This window comes from Balaenoptera musculus, chromosome 18 (genome assembly GCF_009873245.2).
Source record: "Balaenoptera musculus isolate JJ_BM4_2016_0621 chromosome 18, mBalMus1.pri.v3, whole genome shotgun sequence".
Classification (NCBI taxonomy): domain Eukaryota; kingdom Metazoa; phylum Chordata; class Mammalia; order Artiodactyla; family Balaenopteridae; genus Balaenoptera; species Balaenoptera musculus.
The window spans coordinates 47,564,029-47,584,429 of NC_045802.1; the positions used below are offsets into that span (position 1 = coordinate 47,564,029).

A 20,401-nucleotide genomic window follows, 5' to 3' on the forward strand; every position below is an offset into this window, starting at 1 on the left:
AGGATATCCAACTTGCTACCGTATCTGTTCTTTCAAAGAGCATCTAAGTGCAAATAAAGATTGGACTCTTCATTTCCAGAATTCACAAATTGTTTTCCTTTAAGAAGAAGGGCACTTGACACAGGCAATATAATAAAAACAGGGGGAGGAAGTCAGTGTTTTAATTAGCTTAAATGTAATTGACAGGAACTATTTAAAAAGAATATCCTTTTAACAGGTTCAAATTTTAGGGATACTAACCAAAGCAAAAAGCTACTAAGGCTACTAATGTATGTTGCTTCTTTTCCACTCTGACAGTTACAATCAAGATCAGAGAGGGCAGAGAACTCAGATATGGTGTGAGGTAAACAATCACGTGCATTTACCAATTCTGCGAAAACTGACCCTGAGGAAAGCTGGTCCATCTCCTTAAAATCTTCATCGGCTTCCCCCACTCTCTACTCCACCCTTTCCCACTTCACTCTTACTGAAAGTATCAGGTCTAGATCTTTATTCTTTCAGTTTAAGGCTTGTTCCTGGTTAAACACTAATTCCTCTGAGGAGGGCGCTCTTTCAGATATTCTTATTCATTTACACTTTACTTTGAAAGAAGTTGATTATTCTACCAGCATCAACAAATGAGGAGTAGGAAGGTTTGGAGTTAGAGAAAAAAGAAGAAAAAGGGGTACAGAAATTAGAGGCTCTGGGTAAGAGAGCCAAATTTTACCTATTTAAAAAATATCATTGTTTTGCCTAGGGTTAGAGTTAATTATAATAATTTGCTCTAATCGTGTGCCTGTACCTCTTTTTCCAAACACTTATTTCATAATTATGTTTGTCAAGTAGTTAAGGGTAATGATCCTATTATAGCATCAGAGGAAAAAAAAAAAAAAACCCAGACCTAAGCAAAACAGATGTTCTATGAATTGCTGGAAGTTGGCTTTGTCAGAATTACTTGAATACATTGTCTCTGGCTCAGACAGTATCTCTATAGTTGAAATACAAGAAGGGTAGAGCCTGTCTGTAGGCCTCGCTATGGCTGGTTCTTCCCATTTATCTGAATTCACTGAGGCTGAGCTGATAAACGAGAAGCAAGTGAATCAATGAAAATAGTTGCAATGATCAGTTCAAGGACAGCTCAGGAGCCTTGCTATAAAAATCGATTTAAATGGAAGTCGACTTAGGTTGCAGCTCTAGCCACCAAGCATTGTTCCTTTTTATTCAAAGACAAGAATATCTAAATATTATATATTGGGGTGGGGAGAGGTGCAATTTTGGCTAACAACTTCTGCATTTCAAATCAAAGGAAAATTTCTTGAACTGAAGATTTAATAAACGTTCATTTTAAAAACCAGTAAAATGCATAATACCAAATATTTAAAAACAGCATTTATTAGCATATTAAGGTTTATGCTATGTAAATATAATAATGTCAGCAAAGTAAGCCACCAAATTAAAAATTCAAACTATGGCATGAGGCAAGGCTATGAACCCGAATGGGAAAGGAGACAAAGAAGAGATTCAGTTGGAGAGAGTCACCTTGTGGGTTAGGATCTTGTTTGAAGGGCTAGCCTAGGAAAAGGCAGTTTCGTCCCTCTCTAAGTGTCAGTCTTTCCTAATATCTTCCTTTCTCATCTTCCCGCTTTCTTCCTTGACACTGCACTGGTGGCCAATGAGATAAGAGGCATGCCTTCAAACCCCTCCTAAACCATGGCTTTAATTGGAGAGACGTGTTTCGGTTGCCCAGGGCTTCTAAAATGTGCTGCCTCTATTGCACATAAACCCTTGATTTTACCACCTCTCTACCTGCAGACATCCTTCTCACCTAACTCAAAGTTCTGCAAGTGCCAGAAACAGATGCATGGATGTCTTTTGAAATCCTCTCATCTCGTACATGCCAAGATGATTTCAATCCTCTTATGATTTGAAGCATTATTTTATTGATCATAGTATACTGGAATTTTTTTGTTTGTTGGACAGCTTTTGAGTTAATAGAAGCCATCAAGATCCAAAGGCAAACAGAAAAAAGAGGAAAGGGAAATTAATAGTGAAACAGAGACATGCATTAAAAACCAGAGAAATTAAGAGCAGGAAGACATATCCACCAAAAGTTAACTTTGGGTAAACCTAAGTACAGATTTTTTTAAAAATTCTCTAACAAGGACTATATACTTATTTGTCCCAGAATAAAATTTTCCTCAACATATTGTTTTAAGTTTTGAAATACACCTATATTTAAGAGGTCTCTGCAGAACATTCTTTTCTCTTCATCTTAGCACTTCTCAGCGTTTACACACACATACTCCTTCTTGAATGATGGTTAATTAACTATTGATGGGTCCTGGCATTCTAGTGCTTCCCAAGTGACAGCTCAGTATTCTTTACTAATCATTTAATGAAAACACTTACATGAATAATGAATCTGGCACTTGCCTAGATACACATGCAACTTTTGTAATAGTAATAAAGGCAGGCGTATGCACAGTCAGAACAAAATATTGTGGGGCTTACAAATGTTTTCACAAAGCAGATCGGAGAGGTTATGTTGAAAATGAAGCTCCAGTTCCTAAGGTTGCTATTAAAAGTTTCACATTAAAATACACTGTTATATTCTCAGCACATAATATCAAAAGCACAAAAAATGGTTATGTTTAAGACGTTAATACCATGATTTGCTCTATAAGCCCGAAATGGAGTAAGCGTAACTTAGATTTTAGTAATCACAGTGCCAAACTTACAGAAACACACATATCTATAACACACACACACAAATTATGTATATATTATATGGTGCAGGAAAACAGTGTGATTAAAATGTCTATGAAACTTATGATTCATCTCAGAATTGAACCTTGTCATCATTTAGTCTAATTTTGCAGGTGAGAACATGGAATCCTTGATCTTAAGATTTAGCTCCCACAAAACCACAATCACTGGGCTCATCACTGAACTGGTGATGAAGTGACCGGGCACGCCAGCACTTAAATATCATTTCAGCCACCCTTCTGATCCAACGCTTCAGGTTAACATTGGCTTTGGAGAAACTAAGTTACTACAACCAGTTATTGGAACAAACGAGAGAAAAAAGTGTTTTTATACATGTTCAGGTGGAAGAATGTGACTGGTAACAGACATTACAGGCACTCTTGAGAAAAATATGTTTTGGGAGTCAGAAGTCTTAAACTTTGTTTCATCACCTCTTATTATATGACTCTGGAGAAGACACTGAACTTCTCTCATCCTCAGTATCTTCATTTGTAAAATCAGCATGACACTTGCAATATTTATATTTCCTAGTTGTCATGTACTTATACTACACACTATTACCATTATTGTTACTACTACCACTAATAATAATATTAATTTCACCCTTGAGGCTCTCATCTGTCAAAACTTTGCAATTCAATTTTCATGCCTTGTAACTGTATCACACCCTCACAATGGTCCTGTAAGGTACGTATTCTTTCTTACTACAGATGAAGAAACATCTCAGAGTGGTTAGTTAACTTGCCAGATGTCACATGGCTATTAAGTGACTGAATGTGAACTTGAATCCAAATCTTTCTGACCGCAATTTCATTAGATTTGCCATATCCTGTTTCCTCTAATACATAATATACCTAGTACCTATTTATCATAGAGCTATATGATTCATTTTATACACCCTCACATATACACACACATAGGCTTTAAATTCTAAAATGCATTACTGATTTTTTTTTTTTTAATTTCAAGGCTTAATTCATGAAACAGAGTAGATATTTAGTCAATACCTGGGAAAAAAGAATTAATATATGGGAGGTAACTAAGATCATTTTAAGTAAAGTGTTAATTAACTTTTGTGTTGGTAGCAACAGTGGCTTAATTTAAATCTTCCTCTTCTTTAAAATTATGTTATTAAAAATTACGCTAGAGAAAAAATACACATAGACTAGTCACAGGTGCAATTCTAGACACAGAATTGACGATGAAAAAGCAGCTATTTTCAATGAAAAAGGGCTCAACTCTAACCCTGTGTTACAGTTAAAGGAGTGAGAAACGATCCCTTTAAAAATTACACATGATTTGAATTTTTCAAAGGGGTAACACAGTATCTTCCAAATTTTAAATTTCAAAAAAGCTGTTCTGTACTTTCCTATCAACACAAGATAATACCGCCTGTCATATTTTACTTCTCTCGACTGTTCTATATGAATAATGAAAACCTGATGAGAATTAGATAGTGACACTCGAAAAGAACAATTTTTTTTTTTTTTCAGAGTTAAGGAGAAGGGGCGGGAAGTCTTAAAAAAAGAAGTCTCATTTCTATTCAAAATACAAAATTTCAACTACGTAAAACACTCCACGTTTCCCCTAATCTCCTCCCAAAGAACACAAGGCTGAATGGAAAGGTGCCGACACGTGTGCCCGTTCAGAGCTAGAATGACATGTCTGGGGAGCAGGAGGTGCTGCTGTTTCCAGTATCCATTGAACACCTTGGCAATTCTTATTTCATCCTGAGAAGGTGATACTTACTCTTGTACTGCTCTGGCTATGGAAAGGGCCGTAGATCCAGTTTCATTAACGCTATCTAAGGTCACATTTGGCAGGTCATCATCATCACTGTCACTTTTACTTTGTCTGGGAGATAGGCCTCGGGGGTCCATTTGTGCTGGGAAAAAAAGGCATATATAATGAATTAAAATTAGTGTGCAGAAAGGTAACCTTGTCCTGGACCAACATCAAGCACGGAATGTCTCTTCTGTGTCTATCACACACATGGAATTCTCCAGAAATCCCAGGAATTCGTGAAAGGCGTCGTATTTTATGGACTGAGCACGCACTGACTCTTTTCCCTCGTTCACCTGATTTATAAAACCTCCGTCAGCTCTCGGTAGTTTCAGGGGATGATTATGGAATAGAAACTGTAAAATCCACAACATTACCAGCTTCTGAGTCGTCAGAAGCTGATTAGGTAGCTCATGAGTTACTGTTCTACCCTCTGGCTTCTTCTGGATTCTGCTGCCAGAGTTCTGGCCATTTCGCTGCACATTAGCACTTTCCCTGGAAGGTGGAGAGCAGGAGGGAGAGAAGGTTTTATTTGCTTATAGCTCCCATCAGAAGCTTAAAGAACAACAAGGTTTACAAGACTAACATAAAGGTTTAGGTATTCTTCATACTACAGTGAATCCTTGCCCACAGTTCATTGTTGCTCTAAGTGGAGAGCTGAGTGCAGGAAAAGGACTGAAGTAGTAGCATTTTAACTGTGTTTACATGTGCTAGAAAGTGCCTTTCATCTCTATGCTGATCTCATTTTCCAAAAATGCATTTTCTAGATAAGATCCTCCTCCAACTGCAAACTTGCCGAAGCAGGAAATAGCCTGATGTTCTGACTCCTGTTGATTGGGACCATCAGATCCTTTTAAACGAGAGGATTACCATCAACATTTAATGTATTAATGCATATTTTTAAAAATAGATTTCATTTCCACCTCCTTCTCTTTATGAACAGCTTTAGCAACCACTGCCTAGGATTTCCATCAGCCCTCTCACCTCAGGCACGGAAGAAGCACACCTTCTAAATTAAAAGTACTGCGCTAGCTACATAATTGCATTGCTAAAATATATGACTTCAACCCTCAGCCGGCTCCCTCAGCCTGCTCTTCCAAGCTGCCTACAAAAGATTCCTGAAACCACCTCTAGCTGTAAAGAAAAGCAAAATACACTTAAAATCGTGGTTACAATGACATTCGGGTACATTTACAGTTTCATTTTTTTTTTTCTCAAATCATTTTTCTTCTTGTTGTTACTGTGCATCAGACATTAGGTAGAGCCACAGGAAAATGCTGATATTTTCCCATTTTTTAAACCACGAAAGACAATTTCTCATGATTCCACCTAATACTTACCATATGAATAGAAAAACTATACCTAGAGAGTTCTGATATATTTCTAACTAAACTTGGTTAGGAAGGAGCGAATATCTGTTGAACCTAGGGCGTGAGTGTACTTGACATACATCCTGCCTGTAAGTCTCAACACGAAAATGTACTTTGAATAGTGGAAGTGTTTGGTAAATGTTGGCTAAATTAAAGAGAAAATCATGAAACTAATCTAAAGCAGTGGTCCTTTGCTGATGACAAATTTGCCCCCCCCAAAAGACATCTGGCAATGTCTAGAGACACACTGATCTGTCATAACTTGAAGGAAGGGGGAATGCTACTGGTACCCAGAAGGCAGAAGCCAAGGATGCTGCTAGACATCCTACAAAACACAGGACAGTCAGTGCCCCATGACAAAGAACGAACCAGTCTAAAACGTCAGTAGCACCAGGCTGAGAAACTTTGACCTAGAGATTTAAGAGTTTGGACGTAACGGTGTTACATCTGATGATTTTCAATTGCATAACTATGTTCCAGTTTCAAAGTCACTAGCAACGAAATTAAATCACACATTCGATTATCCATCTTTTCTGGTTCTATCCTCAAATAAAACAATTCACTGTCATGTGACTCAGCACTCGTAACTTCCACCAATACAGCACTCACTCACTCCAACGCCAGGAGTGAATTATGCAGTGACGCTCATTAAGAGTCCTTGAATGTTGTCTTTTTACCACATGGTGGGACAAAGACTTTCTTTTCCAGCTGATCTCTAGAGATTTCTTAGGAGAGGGATGTTGGAGAAACTCTTTGTAGAGGAAAGTAACCAGTTCCACAACTATGCAATAACAGAGAGCTACTTAAGTATTCAGTCATTCCAAAGGCACTGAAGGCATCAGACCATTTAAGATTTATTTTGGCTACAGGCAACAGAAACTGGCTCGGGCTAACTTATATTAAACGAATGTACTGGAAAGATACTGAGCAGCTCATAGAATGGAAGGTAAAGATGAACAACCAGCACTCAAGGAGCCCAAGACACAGAGATGATACAGGCATTTCAATCAGAAATTCATAGATAAGTTTCCTCTGGGCCCATCTCACTGTAAAATGATTCATTTAACAATCGTTCACAACTGCTCAAATTCAACCAAGAAAATGAGTAATAGACCTAGCTAAGCTTCCAAATCTCATACTGTGTGGTGTTACATACACCTGTAAACATCAACAATTTAACATTTAAAGTTCCTGAAACACCATGCACGAAGACTCCTTTGCCAAGATATCAAATTAACAAATAGCCAGAGAAAAGAGAATATTTTGGTCCCATTTTGAGCAAGCCAACTAGAGCTCTCATAGGTAAGTAATACAACTCAAGGAAGACACAGGCAGTTAAGCAATAAGCAATTTGGCTGTGAAAGTTAGTCTCGCTGTATGACAGATTCCAAATAACTGGTGTGAGAGTTGATCATCTAAATTATGTTATGTTTCTATCTTAATGAAAGTTTAAAATATGTTAACTATGATGCCTTTTTTGATGTACTTTTCAGGAACATTATAATTGAGGATTTCTTTCCAATAGTTTCAATAAATATTATGAAATACATCTGCTGCCGTCATGCTGGGAAACTCTTTTTACCCGTACCTTCAGCCAAGTCGAGGAAGTAATTAGAAAAGCTTCTTAAAATGTGCATTGCTGATTAGGTCAGATGATTAGCTTATACTCGCATAATTCCACTCTATTTTTATTAAATGTGGGGTAGGGACATTTATCCTAGTTAACCTCCATTAGTCTTTGAGTTTTCTCAGCTCATTTAGGGAACACCAATTCTTTGGGGCGCCCATGCAGAGAAAATAGAAAAGTTACCTGGACACCAGAACCAAAAACATACCTATTTCCCGAAGTAAGAGAGCAGCCAGAGAACTATAAGCATCTGAAAAGAATTTACATTTGAGATTTTATTCCTCTTAAATGAAAAAGGGATCAGACACTGGTGGGTACCCCAGCTCATTGCTGGTGGAAGTGTCATCCCCGAGGTGGAGGTACTGGGGAACACGGTGTGAACTTCACTCCATGTCACACAGTCTTGGGAAGATAACTGCAGAACCCCCAACACCTGAAGTTGAACCTATCTACCCTTTCAAACACCCACCTATAGTCAATGTTACTGTAAAGATCATCCCGATGAATCTTGTCTCCCTGTAGCCATGCGCTCGTGGGGCTCCTTCCCACCGTGACTCTGGCCTTGGCTCGATGGCTTGAAGTCACTTTAGACTGAGAGGACACATTCCAGCCACCAGATGACCACGTTCATAGGAGTGACTAGCGTGAGAACAGCCCGGCTAAACCCATTCCAAATTTTTGACTCACAGAACTGTGAGTAAATAAAATAGTTGCTATTTTAATCTACTAAATTTGGGAGTGATTTATCACACAGCAATACAAAAATCAATGTACTGACACAAGAGGGAAGGGGGGCAGGGCACAGCCTTTGAAAGAATGACACAGCCCGAGGACATGACATCAACGGATTAGAACCAAATGGGTCCAAGATGGCGGACAAGCCGACTTCCACTAGACCTTGAGCCTCACTATACACTCACTGGAACACATCAGCAAGCTAAATGACGCACCCACAGGTGCCATGACAGTTCCAAGATGGGCCATAAGGATCAAAAAGTGGGCAGTGGCCCAATTCCTGGAAATCTCTGCCCCATCCCGAAATAGCTGGAATACTCCTCCCACTCATTAGCCTATGAAATTACCCACTCCTGTAAATACTGACAACCCCCATACCCTGGTGCCTTTCTCACCTTCTGAGATGGCCCACACTCTGTCTGTGGAGTGTGCTTCTCTCTAAATAAATCCACTTCTTACCCATCACTTTGTCTCTCGCTGAATTCTTTCTGCGATGAGACATCAAGAACCTGAGCTTCATGAAGTCCTGACACCAGGTGTGTGATCTCAGTTGGAAGACTGTGGGTTTTGGCCGGGTTCGAGTCCCGGCCATGTGGGTTCAAGTCCCAGCCTGAGGTGCACGGTTTCAATACCAGCCACTCTCCCAGCTCCTTCCAGTAATTTCCTGGCAACGATGTGGAGAAACCTCTGCTACAGTTATAGTCAGTCTATCACACTCCTCTCTATTTCCCTCCCAAGAGGTAATCTGGCCTTCAGTGGCATATATTTAAGCGGGCTATTAATACAATAAAGGAAAATAAATGCCACACATTATTTTACATTATTTACTTCTTAATGCAAAATGTGCAAAATGTATTTACAGGTATTTTGTCTTCAGAAGCGTCTTCTTTGATCCTTGACCGTGCCTCATACAGGCTTCCATGGGAAAAGGGGCCATGAGTTGGCATTATTGCTCTGGTGAACAAAGCTTCTCTACCCAAGTTCATAGTTCACAGGAGGCTCAGATGGGCAGAACTCCCAGATACGTGATCACCCAAAGCTACACTTCCTATGTTTGCCTTTCTAGAACTCACATGAAACATGTAAACTTTACTTTCCCCCCACGTAACAGTGGACTGACACAGACACGGTGGCATCAACGTCCATTCTCACCTCCGTCACCTCAGGCTAGGTGCTCTTCTAACTTCCTTAGAAAGGAATTGGTCCATTCAGCTATTCTTAAAGGAAAGGAAGCTTTCCCGTAAGTCACCATATTTACTATGTATAATACAATCATCTTTGAACCCACATGGAAATTTACAGACTAACGTTTCCTAACCAGAAGGAATGCATTCAGTCGCCTTCACCTCCGCCCATCAGGGCTGGAGGGCAGAGGGGTGCACGTGGACGGAAGCGGGGTGAAGCAGTCGGGTGAGCAGCTGCAGTGCTGCCAGCCTTTCTCTTGCCCTGTCGGCCACTGTCAGGCTGCCTGCGACCTGCAGATGCCCTCATTGCTCGCCCTGCCAAGGCTGAAGCGTGCCCCAGTTACAGAAACCTTGGTTTCCAGGAGGGCCGCTGCTTCCCTAGAAACAAGGGCAGTGGGAGGATGAGGAGGGGGGGGGAGATGGAAAATGAATGTATAGGGGGGAGAATTCCTAGCATCCCAGAGTAGAAGAGTCCTCCTTCAGCACTTTCAACGTAGGAATGCTCCAAAAATGACAGTCACAGAGGTTTTTTTAGAATAAAAACATGGCTCTGGCTTCAGAGAACATGGGTGAGACTTCTGGCCCCGCCACTTGTCATTTACAGCCATCTGGCCTTGGACAATTGATTGGCCACCACTAACCCTCAGTTTTCTTCCCCTGCCATTGCTGCTGTGAGGAGTAAGTGAGATAATATATGCAAAGTGTTTAAGTACCCTGCCTGGCACTTAGCAGTCAGTCATCATTCTGTTTCACCCCTGGCAGTAAGTTTAGTACTCCTTCAGCCTTCCCTTATATCGATATAATACTATTTACAAAACCCTCATCTTCCCCTGGACTTATTCAAATCAAGCATTTTTCTTTTTAAATGCACCTAAACTGATAATACTACTAGAGAATATATATTGAATAATACCTAAATATATATTATAAATATATATATAAATATATATTATAAATATATATATAAATATATATTATAAATATATATAAATATATATTTAAAATATTATATATTATATATATTATATATATAAATATATATTAAATAATACCTAAAACCACTACTTCTTTTAATCCAAACATTCCATACTTAAGATGGTTTGAGTTACGATTTTTCGACTTTACAATGGAGTGAAAGCGATATGCATTCATTAGAAACTGCACTTTGAACTTTGCTCTTTTCCCGGGCTAGCAACATGCCCTGCCAGACTCTGTCATGATTCTGTGCAGGGCAGTGCGCCCCAGCTCCCGGTCGGCCACCCAATCACAACTCTTCACGACCGATACACTTACAACCATCCTGGTTTTCACTTTCAGTACAGTATTCAGCAAACTACATGAGATGTTCAACACTTTATCATAAAGTAGGCTTTGTGTTACATGATTCTGCCCAACTGAAAGCTAACGTAAGTGCTCTCAGCACGTTTAAGGCAGGCGAGGTTAAGCCATGATGGCCCGTAGGTAAGGTGCATTAAATGCATTTTTGACTTAAGATATCTTCAGCTTATGGTGGGTTCATCGGGATGTAACCCCATCTTAAGTCAAGGAAGATTTGTATTCAGTCAACAGATATTTATTGGGTACCTATGAGGTACCAAGCACTCTTCTGAGTGTTGGGGAGAAAGGAGAGAATAAGGTAGATAAAAATTCCTGGTTTCGTACTGGGGCCAGCGGGGGGAGAGAGAGATAACAAAAATCAATAAATAAGAAAACCACATCCTCTGTTAGACAGTAAGTGCCATGGAGAAAATAAAACAGGGAAGGGAGGGTAGGGGTCGCTGAGAGGCAGGTGGACAATTTCAGACAGGGTGGCCAGGAAGGTCTCACGGAGAAGGTGACACCTGAGCCAGGACCTGGGGGAGCTGAGGGAGGCTTGCAGATGCGGCTTACTTATTTCGGTGGATGGGGGTGGGATATTCCAGGCAGAACAAACAATAGGTGCAAAGGCTCTGAGGTGGGAGCAGGTTTTACGTGCCTGAGGACCTACAAGGAGGTTATAGCTGGAGCTGAGACAACGGAGAGCAAAGTGCATGAGGTCAGACAGAGGAGGGTGGGCACGAAGGCCTTGATGGCCAGTGGAAGGATTCTGAGTTTTGTTTCTGGGTGGGAAAGGAAGCCACTGGGAAAGATTAAGTAAAAGGATGACAGGATCTAAGTTGTGTCATTTGATCAGAATAACCCTGGCTATACAAGCACAGGGGGAGATCCAGATGGAGATACCTGCAGGACAATCATCAGTGATATTAATATTCCCTAAAAACTGCACTAGCTTTTCTCTCTTTGGTCACCTCATGCTGGCTGCACATAGTCAATTAAAACTTAGGTAGAACTTTATTACCCGCAGGGCTATGAAGCAGGCTTTTCATAACACATTTGTACAACTGATGTTCTCACCTCATTTGGTTTCAGAGTATCAGTTGCTCAAATACATACTTGATTTTTCTAGCATATCAAGATAGATGATGAGAGAAAAACGTGTAAGTAAATAAAGCTTGACTCAAAGGCCGGTGGACTCCAAGATTAGAACCAGCTCTCCTGGGTTGCACTGTACTTACTGATGTTTCCACTGTGCGCTGTTTCTTACTTTCTTTACTTTTGTTACTGCTAATGTGACTATGCCTCTACACAGTAGTAACTGTGATTGTTTAGATAACCCCCAATGGAGATTTAAAAATCCAATCAATTATGCAAATCCTGGGATGTTGGTACTCTGTAGATACAATACGCAACTTATTCATTTTTTTCCCCAATTCCTCTGCACATTTGTCGGTGTTATGGCTTCTGCCCCCATTATACTAAAAAATAACCTCATAATGTTCTTATAATTCCCTAGTGCAAGGTCCCCTTCTCAGTGATAATGCCATCGGACCTCTCTGCACCTTTCAAGACTGTTGGTTATCTCTCTTCATTTTCACTTGCAGCCTCTTCTTAAATCTCTCTCCTCCCTTGATTTCAGGGGTGGGCACACTGAGGCTTGCCACCTGCTTTTATAAATAAAGTTTTATTCCATCATGCTCATGATTTGGTCTCTGGCCGTTTTAGGACTCAAATGGCAGAGTTGAGTAGTTGTCACAGAAACCATATGGCTCACCGTAAAATACCACCTGGCCTTTTGGAGAAAGCATTTGCTGACTCTGCTGTAGACTGTTTAATTCTCTTGGGTCTCTCTCCCTCTTACCTTCTTCATCTCCTCTCTCTGTATATACCTAAATGTTAGTTTCCCCTTCAGACTCCACTACCTACCTTCTTATTTCTGCCTCTCTTTATTGGTGACCTTCTCAGCAATTCCAGACAATTCCACAATTTCTACAATTTCAATTACTATCTCAGTGGAGATGAACACCAAATTCATGTTCCCGTCTCTAACCTCTGCCCTAAACCCCAGTTTATTTACATTTATATTTCCAGCATCCTACTTCACCTGACTGTCGGAAAGTCATTTCAAACTCCAGTCCTATTCTTCTTTCAAGTCTCAATGGAAAGACCCATCATTCTCCTGGTCACCCAGGTTCAGAGCTCTCATCATCTCCTGTGTGTCCCCTTCATTCAACCAGCTGCTAATTGCTACTGCTTTTACCCCACAATTTTTCTGGAGCCCCTTCCTTTCTTTTCATAATAAACTCAATAAACTCCCTCAAAGTACTGCTACATACATTTGTCTTCCATAGTATTTCTCTAGTAATTAAATGAAGCAGGACTTTCCTCAAATCACTCTTCATTTGAAAGCCTTGAATTTTCCCCACCACGTCAACAAATAAGGTTCAGCAGTGCCCACTAACCATTCTACAATTTCATTTTTCATTTGGAACGCTTATGTGTCTTATCTGCAAAGCCCCTGAATCCAGCTACATATGGGTATACCCTTCTACCCACAATTCAGTCAACAAAAAACCTTCCTTCATCAACCTTCTTTTCATTTTCTAAAAAAATGTAAACTTTCCTTTTTAAAAAATACCCATATTTTGTACTTAAATATTTTCATGGCACTCTTGCACTTCCATTTTCAATTATACTTAAGCATGTACTTATTTTACATCCCTTTTTATTCCATCTACTCCTTGAAAGGAGAGACCATATTGATTACATTCCCCTGTACACAGTCAAAAGTAACATTTACTGATGAAGATGATGGTAATAAATGCAGATCTCTACTTGAAATGATCGCAGTGGTTCCCAGCTGGCAAAAGATTCGGCAATATAATGATAAAAGTGTATATTTCACATTTTATTTTAAAAATTACATTCTGGCTTATATTCTAATGTTACATTTGTGGGGGGGAAGTCACAATCATTAAATTTCTATTCCTCTATGAAGTCTTAGATAATTCAATATATTTTTTGGTTTGTATAGTTCACAGGACAACATGGGAATGAAAATGTTCTCAGTTTTTCTTCACTTTTTAAGCTAAATTACATTTAACAGGCTTTTCTTTCCTTTCAGGAAAATATTTTAAATACATCAACATACCTATCATTTCTATAATATGAGTTACTGCTTGGAAACTGCAATAAAGGAATTCAATGCTTTAAAATACAGCTTAAAATTAATGCTTGTTGAGATTATCACAACAGCAACTAGGGTTTCATTTTCTAAAGAATCATGACTAAAACTACTTTTCTTACTTACAAAAAGAAAATGAATAGAGATTTACAATTGTCTTGTGTTCACTGGAAGTATGCCTTAGCGCACAAAGGGCTTTTGTGATTAAAAAGAATTCATAAAATTTTCCATTAATAAGTGGGGTTTTACCCTATACTTACACTAACCTTATGTAACTCTCCAGAGTCAGCCAAGAACCCTGAACTCTAGGAGTCCTCTGAGATACCACTATACCACTATTTCCCACTACCTTTCCATTTTCTCAATTCATTACAACTGCTCAAAACCCAACCTAACCAGCTCCAATTGATTTATTCAAAACTGAATCTACTTTAGTCAGAGATGATTTAGAATACTTAATAATAAAGTGAATTTGTGGTGAGTACATATGGTGTATAATGAGATCATCAAACTCATTTTCATCCGTAAGGCACAAAGAAGATGATTTTAGGCATTAATCCGTGGCATTTTAATTCACTTTTCTTATTTCACTTAGTTGGTCTTTCCGCTCTGTGTTTTCCGGTTCGTCACCTGGGTACAATTGAACCTTGCAAGAAACAGATCGAGATCTCCTATAATGATTTTAATACCACTAAATCATGATCCTCGATTTAAATATAAGGTGCTTAGATATAAGAAAAGAAATACTTCAGAAATGGCAGAAAATCTACCTTGAACTTAATAGTTCTGTTTCTATATCAACTAAGCTCTGTATAGTTAGTTGGCATGGAAATGACTTACACTTACAAAGAAAGATTCTTTGCTAGTTTCAAAGTAAAATGGTTAAAAAAGTTGGCACATAAAAGTACCACCGCATGTTTCGAATCAATGTTACTATTGCTCTAACCCCTCTTCAATGGTTGCTTTCTGTGCCTCATTTTACAATATACTTAAACCTGCCAGATTAAAAGTAAGTCATGATATGTAATAGTGACTTAATTCATCCTATTAGACATACAGTAGACCTTTGGAATTCTTGAAGATTTGTTCCAAGACTATTAAAAATCCTCAAATTTGTAAATTACTGACACATGCTGTTGGGTCTCTCTACAGCTTTCAAGACCATTGGTTATGCCTCTTCACTTTCACTTCCACCCTCTTCTTAAAATTCTCTCCACCCTTGGCTTTGGGAATGGGCACACTTGTCCACATACCCTGTAATACATTTCCATCCAGAGTTATGTATCTCTTCTGCACACCTTCCCATCATATTTTTTAAAATTTTATTGAAGTTTTCTTTCTCATTTAGCAATTTACCCACATACCCACACACACGCCTCTCCCCCCAGCAACTCACTAGCGTTACTGTGTGGGCCACAGGTAGAGAGCACAAAGCATCGCTGAAATGAGTCCTGTAGTTTGGAGGCTCAGGCGTGAACTGACCCCCATGTTCACGTGACTTGTTAGAAAAAGTTTTAACTTGTGACTTAGCAAAATATAGGTACTACATAACAGACTTCTAGGGATACTTGTGAAAAGCCAACATCTTAGATGTTCTACCTGTCAACGCCAGGGTCTACTGTGTTAAAATCCCGAAATATAATTTTTTTTTATGATGGCAAAAGTCGGTGCTAACTCTTCTCTTTGCAGTGCATTGTTTGGCTTCATCCTAACCTGGGATGAATAACTACCCGAAAATGACCTGTAAATATCTTTGGGCCAAAAAGCAAGTATTGTTACATTTTCTTCCTCTGTTTCAACCTAGGCTGAAGGATGTGTTTGCTCACATCCTCATTTTATGCAAACTCCAAAGAGAAATATTTGCTCTGCAAAACTGGATGAAAGGTGTTTTCCATATCAATTCTATGTTTGATATGCTTTTAGAAGAAAGGACAATTCTATTAGTTCCCCTCAATCCCTAAGAAGCATGCATTCTCTGTTTGGGGGGTTTGTTTGTTTGCTTTTAAAGAGATGTTATTTTGATGCTTTGCCTAAAAGCCCCCCTTGGGGATGATAAATTACCTAGTCTCTGAGAATGCCACTGAGATCCCTACCACCTGGAAATGGAATCATAACTTCCTTTGTCTTCGGGTACAACCACTACTTTGGGGCTCATTTGCAGAGACCCCTTCCTGAGCGCGGGGACTCCACCCTCAAACATGGTCAGGGAAGGAGCCCATACAGGCAGGGGGCGCTCTCTCCAGAAATGACTCCAAGAACAAGGTCAAACTCATAATTCTACCTAGAGACAGGCCAGGTGAAACAATATATGCTAATTAATACACGCTATATTGGGAGAGGGCGTAAAAGGCATACACTTGTCTTTTTAGCTTTCTTAACTTTCAACTGGGTTTACACTAACTTCTTTACAAAAGCCCATCTCGGTTCTGTGAGGAGAAGAAGATAAGGGCTATCGCGGAGGGTAAGGTCTCGGACTTTCCCAAGCCAATGTCTGGCAGATTGTGTCGTGCTTGAGGTCAGTATGCTTAGATGTTAAACAAACACAAATATTTGATATTGTTTTCTTTGAATATAGTAATAAAGAAAAATAGATTTTTCTTTTTGGTAAGAACTACTGACATTTATGTTTGGATGACTTCTAAAATGTATAATGCTCTAACAGTATGCATTCTGAATGTCATGTACCCTGATTTCCTTCACCAAAGTTGCCAAAGTCACCTCCTCAGCACTAAGCATTAGCTCGCCCTGAGGCCAAGCAGAGATCTGAGAAGCCCGGATGGCTCATTATAATCCATGCACATTAGTATGCTAAAAATAGAGCTCTTCCTCTGTGTCTACCCCATTCACACTGCCAATTAAGTAAGATGTCAAGGACCAAAGCAACTATTCGGTATTGTTATTCCTTTTTTCTCCTTCAACCACTTCAAATCCTGAAAACTGTTTCCTCCCATTGTCTCTCCCATCCAACCATCTTTGACATAAAAATCACAGCAAGATCCTTTTTGACCCACCTCCTAGAGAAATAGAAATAAAAACAAAAATAAACAAATTGGCCCTAATGAAACTTAAAAGCTTTTGCACAGCAAAGGAAACCATAAACAAGACGAAAAGACAACCCTCAGAATGGGAGAAGACATTTGCAAACAAAGCAACTGACAAAGTATTAATCTCCAAAATATACAAGCCGCTCATGCAGCTCAAAATCAAAAAAGAAACAACCTAATCCAAAAATGGCTGAAGACCTAAATAGACATTTCTGCAAAGAAGATATACAGGTTGCCAACAAACACATGAAAGGATGCTCAATATCACTAATCATTAGAGAAATGCAAATCAAAACCACAATGAGGTATCACCTCACACCGGTCAGAATGGCCATCATCAAAAAATCTACAAACGATAAATGCTGGAGAGGGTGTGGAGAGAAGGGAACCCTCTCGCACTGTTGGTGGGAATGTAAATTGATACAGCCACTATGGAGAACAGTATGCAGGTTCCTTAAAAAACTAAAAGTAGAACTACCATACGACCCAGCAATCCCACTACTGGGCATATACCCTGAGAAAACCATAATTCAAAAAGACACATACACCCCAATGTTCACTTCAGCACTATTTACAATAGCCAGGACATGGAAGCAACCTAAATGCCCATGAACAGATGAATGGATAAAGAAGATGTGGCACATATAGACAATGGAATATTAGCCATAAAAAGAAACAAAACTGAGTTATTTGTAGTGAGGTGGATGGACCTCACTAAAAATAGTCTGTCATACAGATTGAAGTAATTCAGAAAGAGAAAAACAAACACCGTATGCTAACACATATATATGGAATCTAAAAAAAAAAAAAATGGTTCTGATGAATAAAGGAATAAAGGATAAAGATGCAGACGTAGAGAATGGACTTGAGGACTGGGGGGGGGGGTGGTGGAAGGGTAAGCTGGGACGAAGTGAGAGAGTAGCATTGACATATATACACTACCAAATGTAAAATAGATAGCTAGTCGGAAGCAGCTGCATAGCACAGGGAGATCAGTTTGGTGCTTTGTGACCACCTAGAGGGGTGTGATAGGGAGGGTGGGAGGGAGACGCAAGAGGGAGGGGATATGGGGATATATGTATACATATAGCTGATTCACTTTGTTATACAGCAGAAACTAACACACCATTGTAAAGCAATTACACTCCAATAAAGATGTTAAAAAAAAAACAACAGAAAAAATTTTTAAAAAAAGGAAGATAAAATAGGAAGAGCCATGTCACATATGACCCAACAGTTGCTCTCTCATACACTTGCTTATAAAATTGAGTTAAATTATTTACAGCTTTTCTTTGATGCCATTTTTAAGAAATTCCACACACATATATGATAATCACCTATTTAATCTCCCAAAAGATTAAAAAATCTCAACATTCACAGTATTTCTTTCAGATCATTAAAAAAAGTAAAATATCACAGAGTTGCCTCTTTGCATTTTTTCCCCTATTTTGTTTCCCTCTTCCATAGTGTCCTAGTGTATATAAATTTTAATGCTTTAACTCTGTATGTATCAATGAACCACCAATGCAGTTTTGCTCTATAAAAACCATATATAATATCATATTCTACAATTTCACATTACATTTGAGATTTATTTATAGTCTTTTCATTTAAAATTCTGCTCAAGTCATTCCATGTATCTCTTCTCCCAAACACAAGAAGGACTCAGCCCAGTGAACATTCCCACCTTCCCCAAGTTCTTTTTCATTATAGTCCAAAATTCTGGTTCATGTTTCAGTGTTAGGGAGTTAATTAAAATATATCTCTTTATGCAGATATTCATCTATATTTTTAAAACCAGTTCTAAGCTCACCTTCCCTTTCAGGTTTTTTTCTTCTTTCAAAAACATATCCTTTACTTCTTTCAGCATATCTGTGTGGGTGGTAAACTTAGTCAATACATGTTTGAAAATTTTCTTCATTTTACTGTCAGTTGAATTGACTTTTGCTGAGAACAGAATTCTAGGATCCCTCACCCGGTGCTTTGAAGAGACTACAGCATTGCTTTCCAGCATTTGTTTTTGTTGACAACCCTCTGTCATTCTTTAATTCCTTTGTAGAAAAGCTTTGAGATTTCTTTATGACTCATGCTTGACAGTTTCCCTGCTATGTGTCTAGATGTGGATTTATTTTTACTGACTTGTCTATAGTCTAGGATTCATGTCATCCCTTAATTCTCCAAAATTCTCAGATCTTCCTCTGAACACTGCTTTTTTGAATATCATATTCTATCTATTCCTATTTTATAGAAGTCCTTTTAGATAAATGTTGGAACACTTCAATTCATGCCCATGACAAAAATTTTTGTCAATTTTTTTTTACTTTGCCTTGTTTTCTGGGTAAAATTCTCAGTACAATCTTTCAATTCATATATTGTTCCACTGAAGAATTTTCTCAACATTGCCAAAACAAGAACCTGGGAACTAGCCTAGATTTATTTTTTCCTTCATCCTTGACATCCATTTGGGCAATGAGTTCTGTCCATCAGATGTCCAATTCATACTGCCTCCGCAATGGCCTTTGGGAATTCTTACGTGGCTTCCCAAAATAGCCTCCTAACTTTTCTCCTTTCCTTTATTGTCACTATTTCAGTCCTTCATCCACAAATTTGAAAATTACCAATGTTACTCCCATCTACTTACAAGTCTGTCTCCCTAATAGGTGTTTGGTAAATACAGACTCTTTAGTTTGGCATACCAGGGCTGTGATGACCAGATCCATGGATACCCCTGGAACCCCATTTCCATTTCTGACAAACACCCTTCACTTGAACCATACCAACCTATCTACTTGTATAATCTCCCTACCTACCAGGACGCAGTATGCTCTTTCATATTTCCAGGACGTTGCATCTTTTTTTTTTTAATTGCCTTTCCTTCCTCATTTATGTGGATAATATAAGTAACACTTTCCTCTGAGAAACACCCTTCTCCTGAAGTCATGACCACCCCCTTCCAACCCCCCAGCTTCGTGCTCCTTTATGATATATCACTGTGAGTCTACACTTATCTGTATTACAGCACTTGTCTCACTATGCTTGTCTCCTTCATCCACTTGACTATGCACTTCTTGTGGGCATTGTCTGTGCATTGAACTTGTGGCTGAATCATAAATGTGCATTAATCAAATGAGTAAGTGAATGGAAAGGAATACATTGGATAATTCCTGGGTAAGGCAAAAGTGTAAACAAATAAGAATTAATATTTTTTAAAATTTATATCTGGTAGTTCAAATTTATTTAGTTTTGGTAAAAGAAAAAGAAAGCAAGAAAGAAAATAAATGGTTTTTATACTCATCATATTCATTCAATAATTCATAAATATGAAGACTTTTCCCCTTATTTAAATGGTACAATATAGGGAAAAAAATTCAATAAGTTTATATAATGAGTCAACTAATTTCATTTAGTTTACA

The 20,401-nt window shown here is 38.7% G+C and overlaps 1 protein-coding gene across 1 annotated transcript in view; it reads right to left on the reverse strand.

Annotated features, from left to right (window-relative positions):
• The window catches only part of KLF12 (Kruppel like factor 12), a 460,117-nt gene that overhangs the window by 121,377 nt on the left and 318,339 nt on the right, over positions 1-20,401 (reverse strand). The window contains 1 exon segment of the mRNA XM_036831128.1: positions 4,495-4,630. Coding sequence (XP_036687023.1) covers positions 4,495-4,630 — 136 coding nt within the window.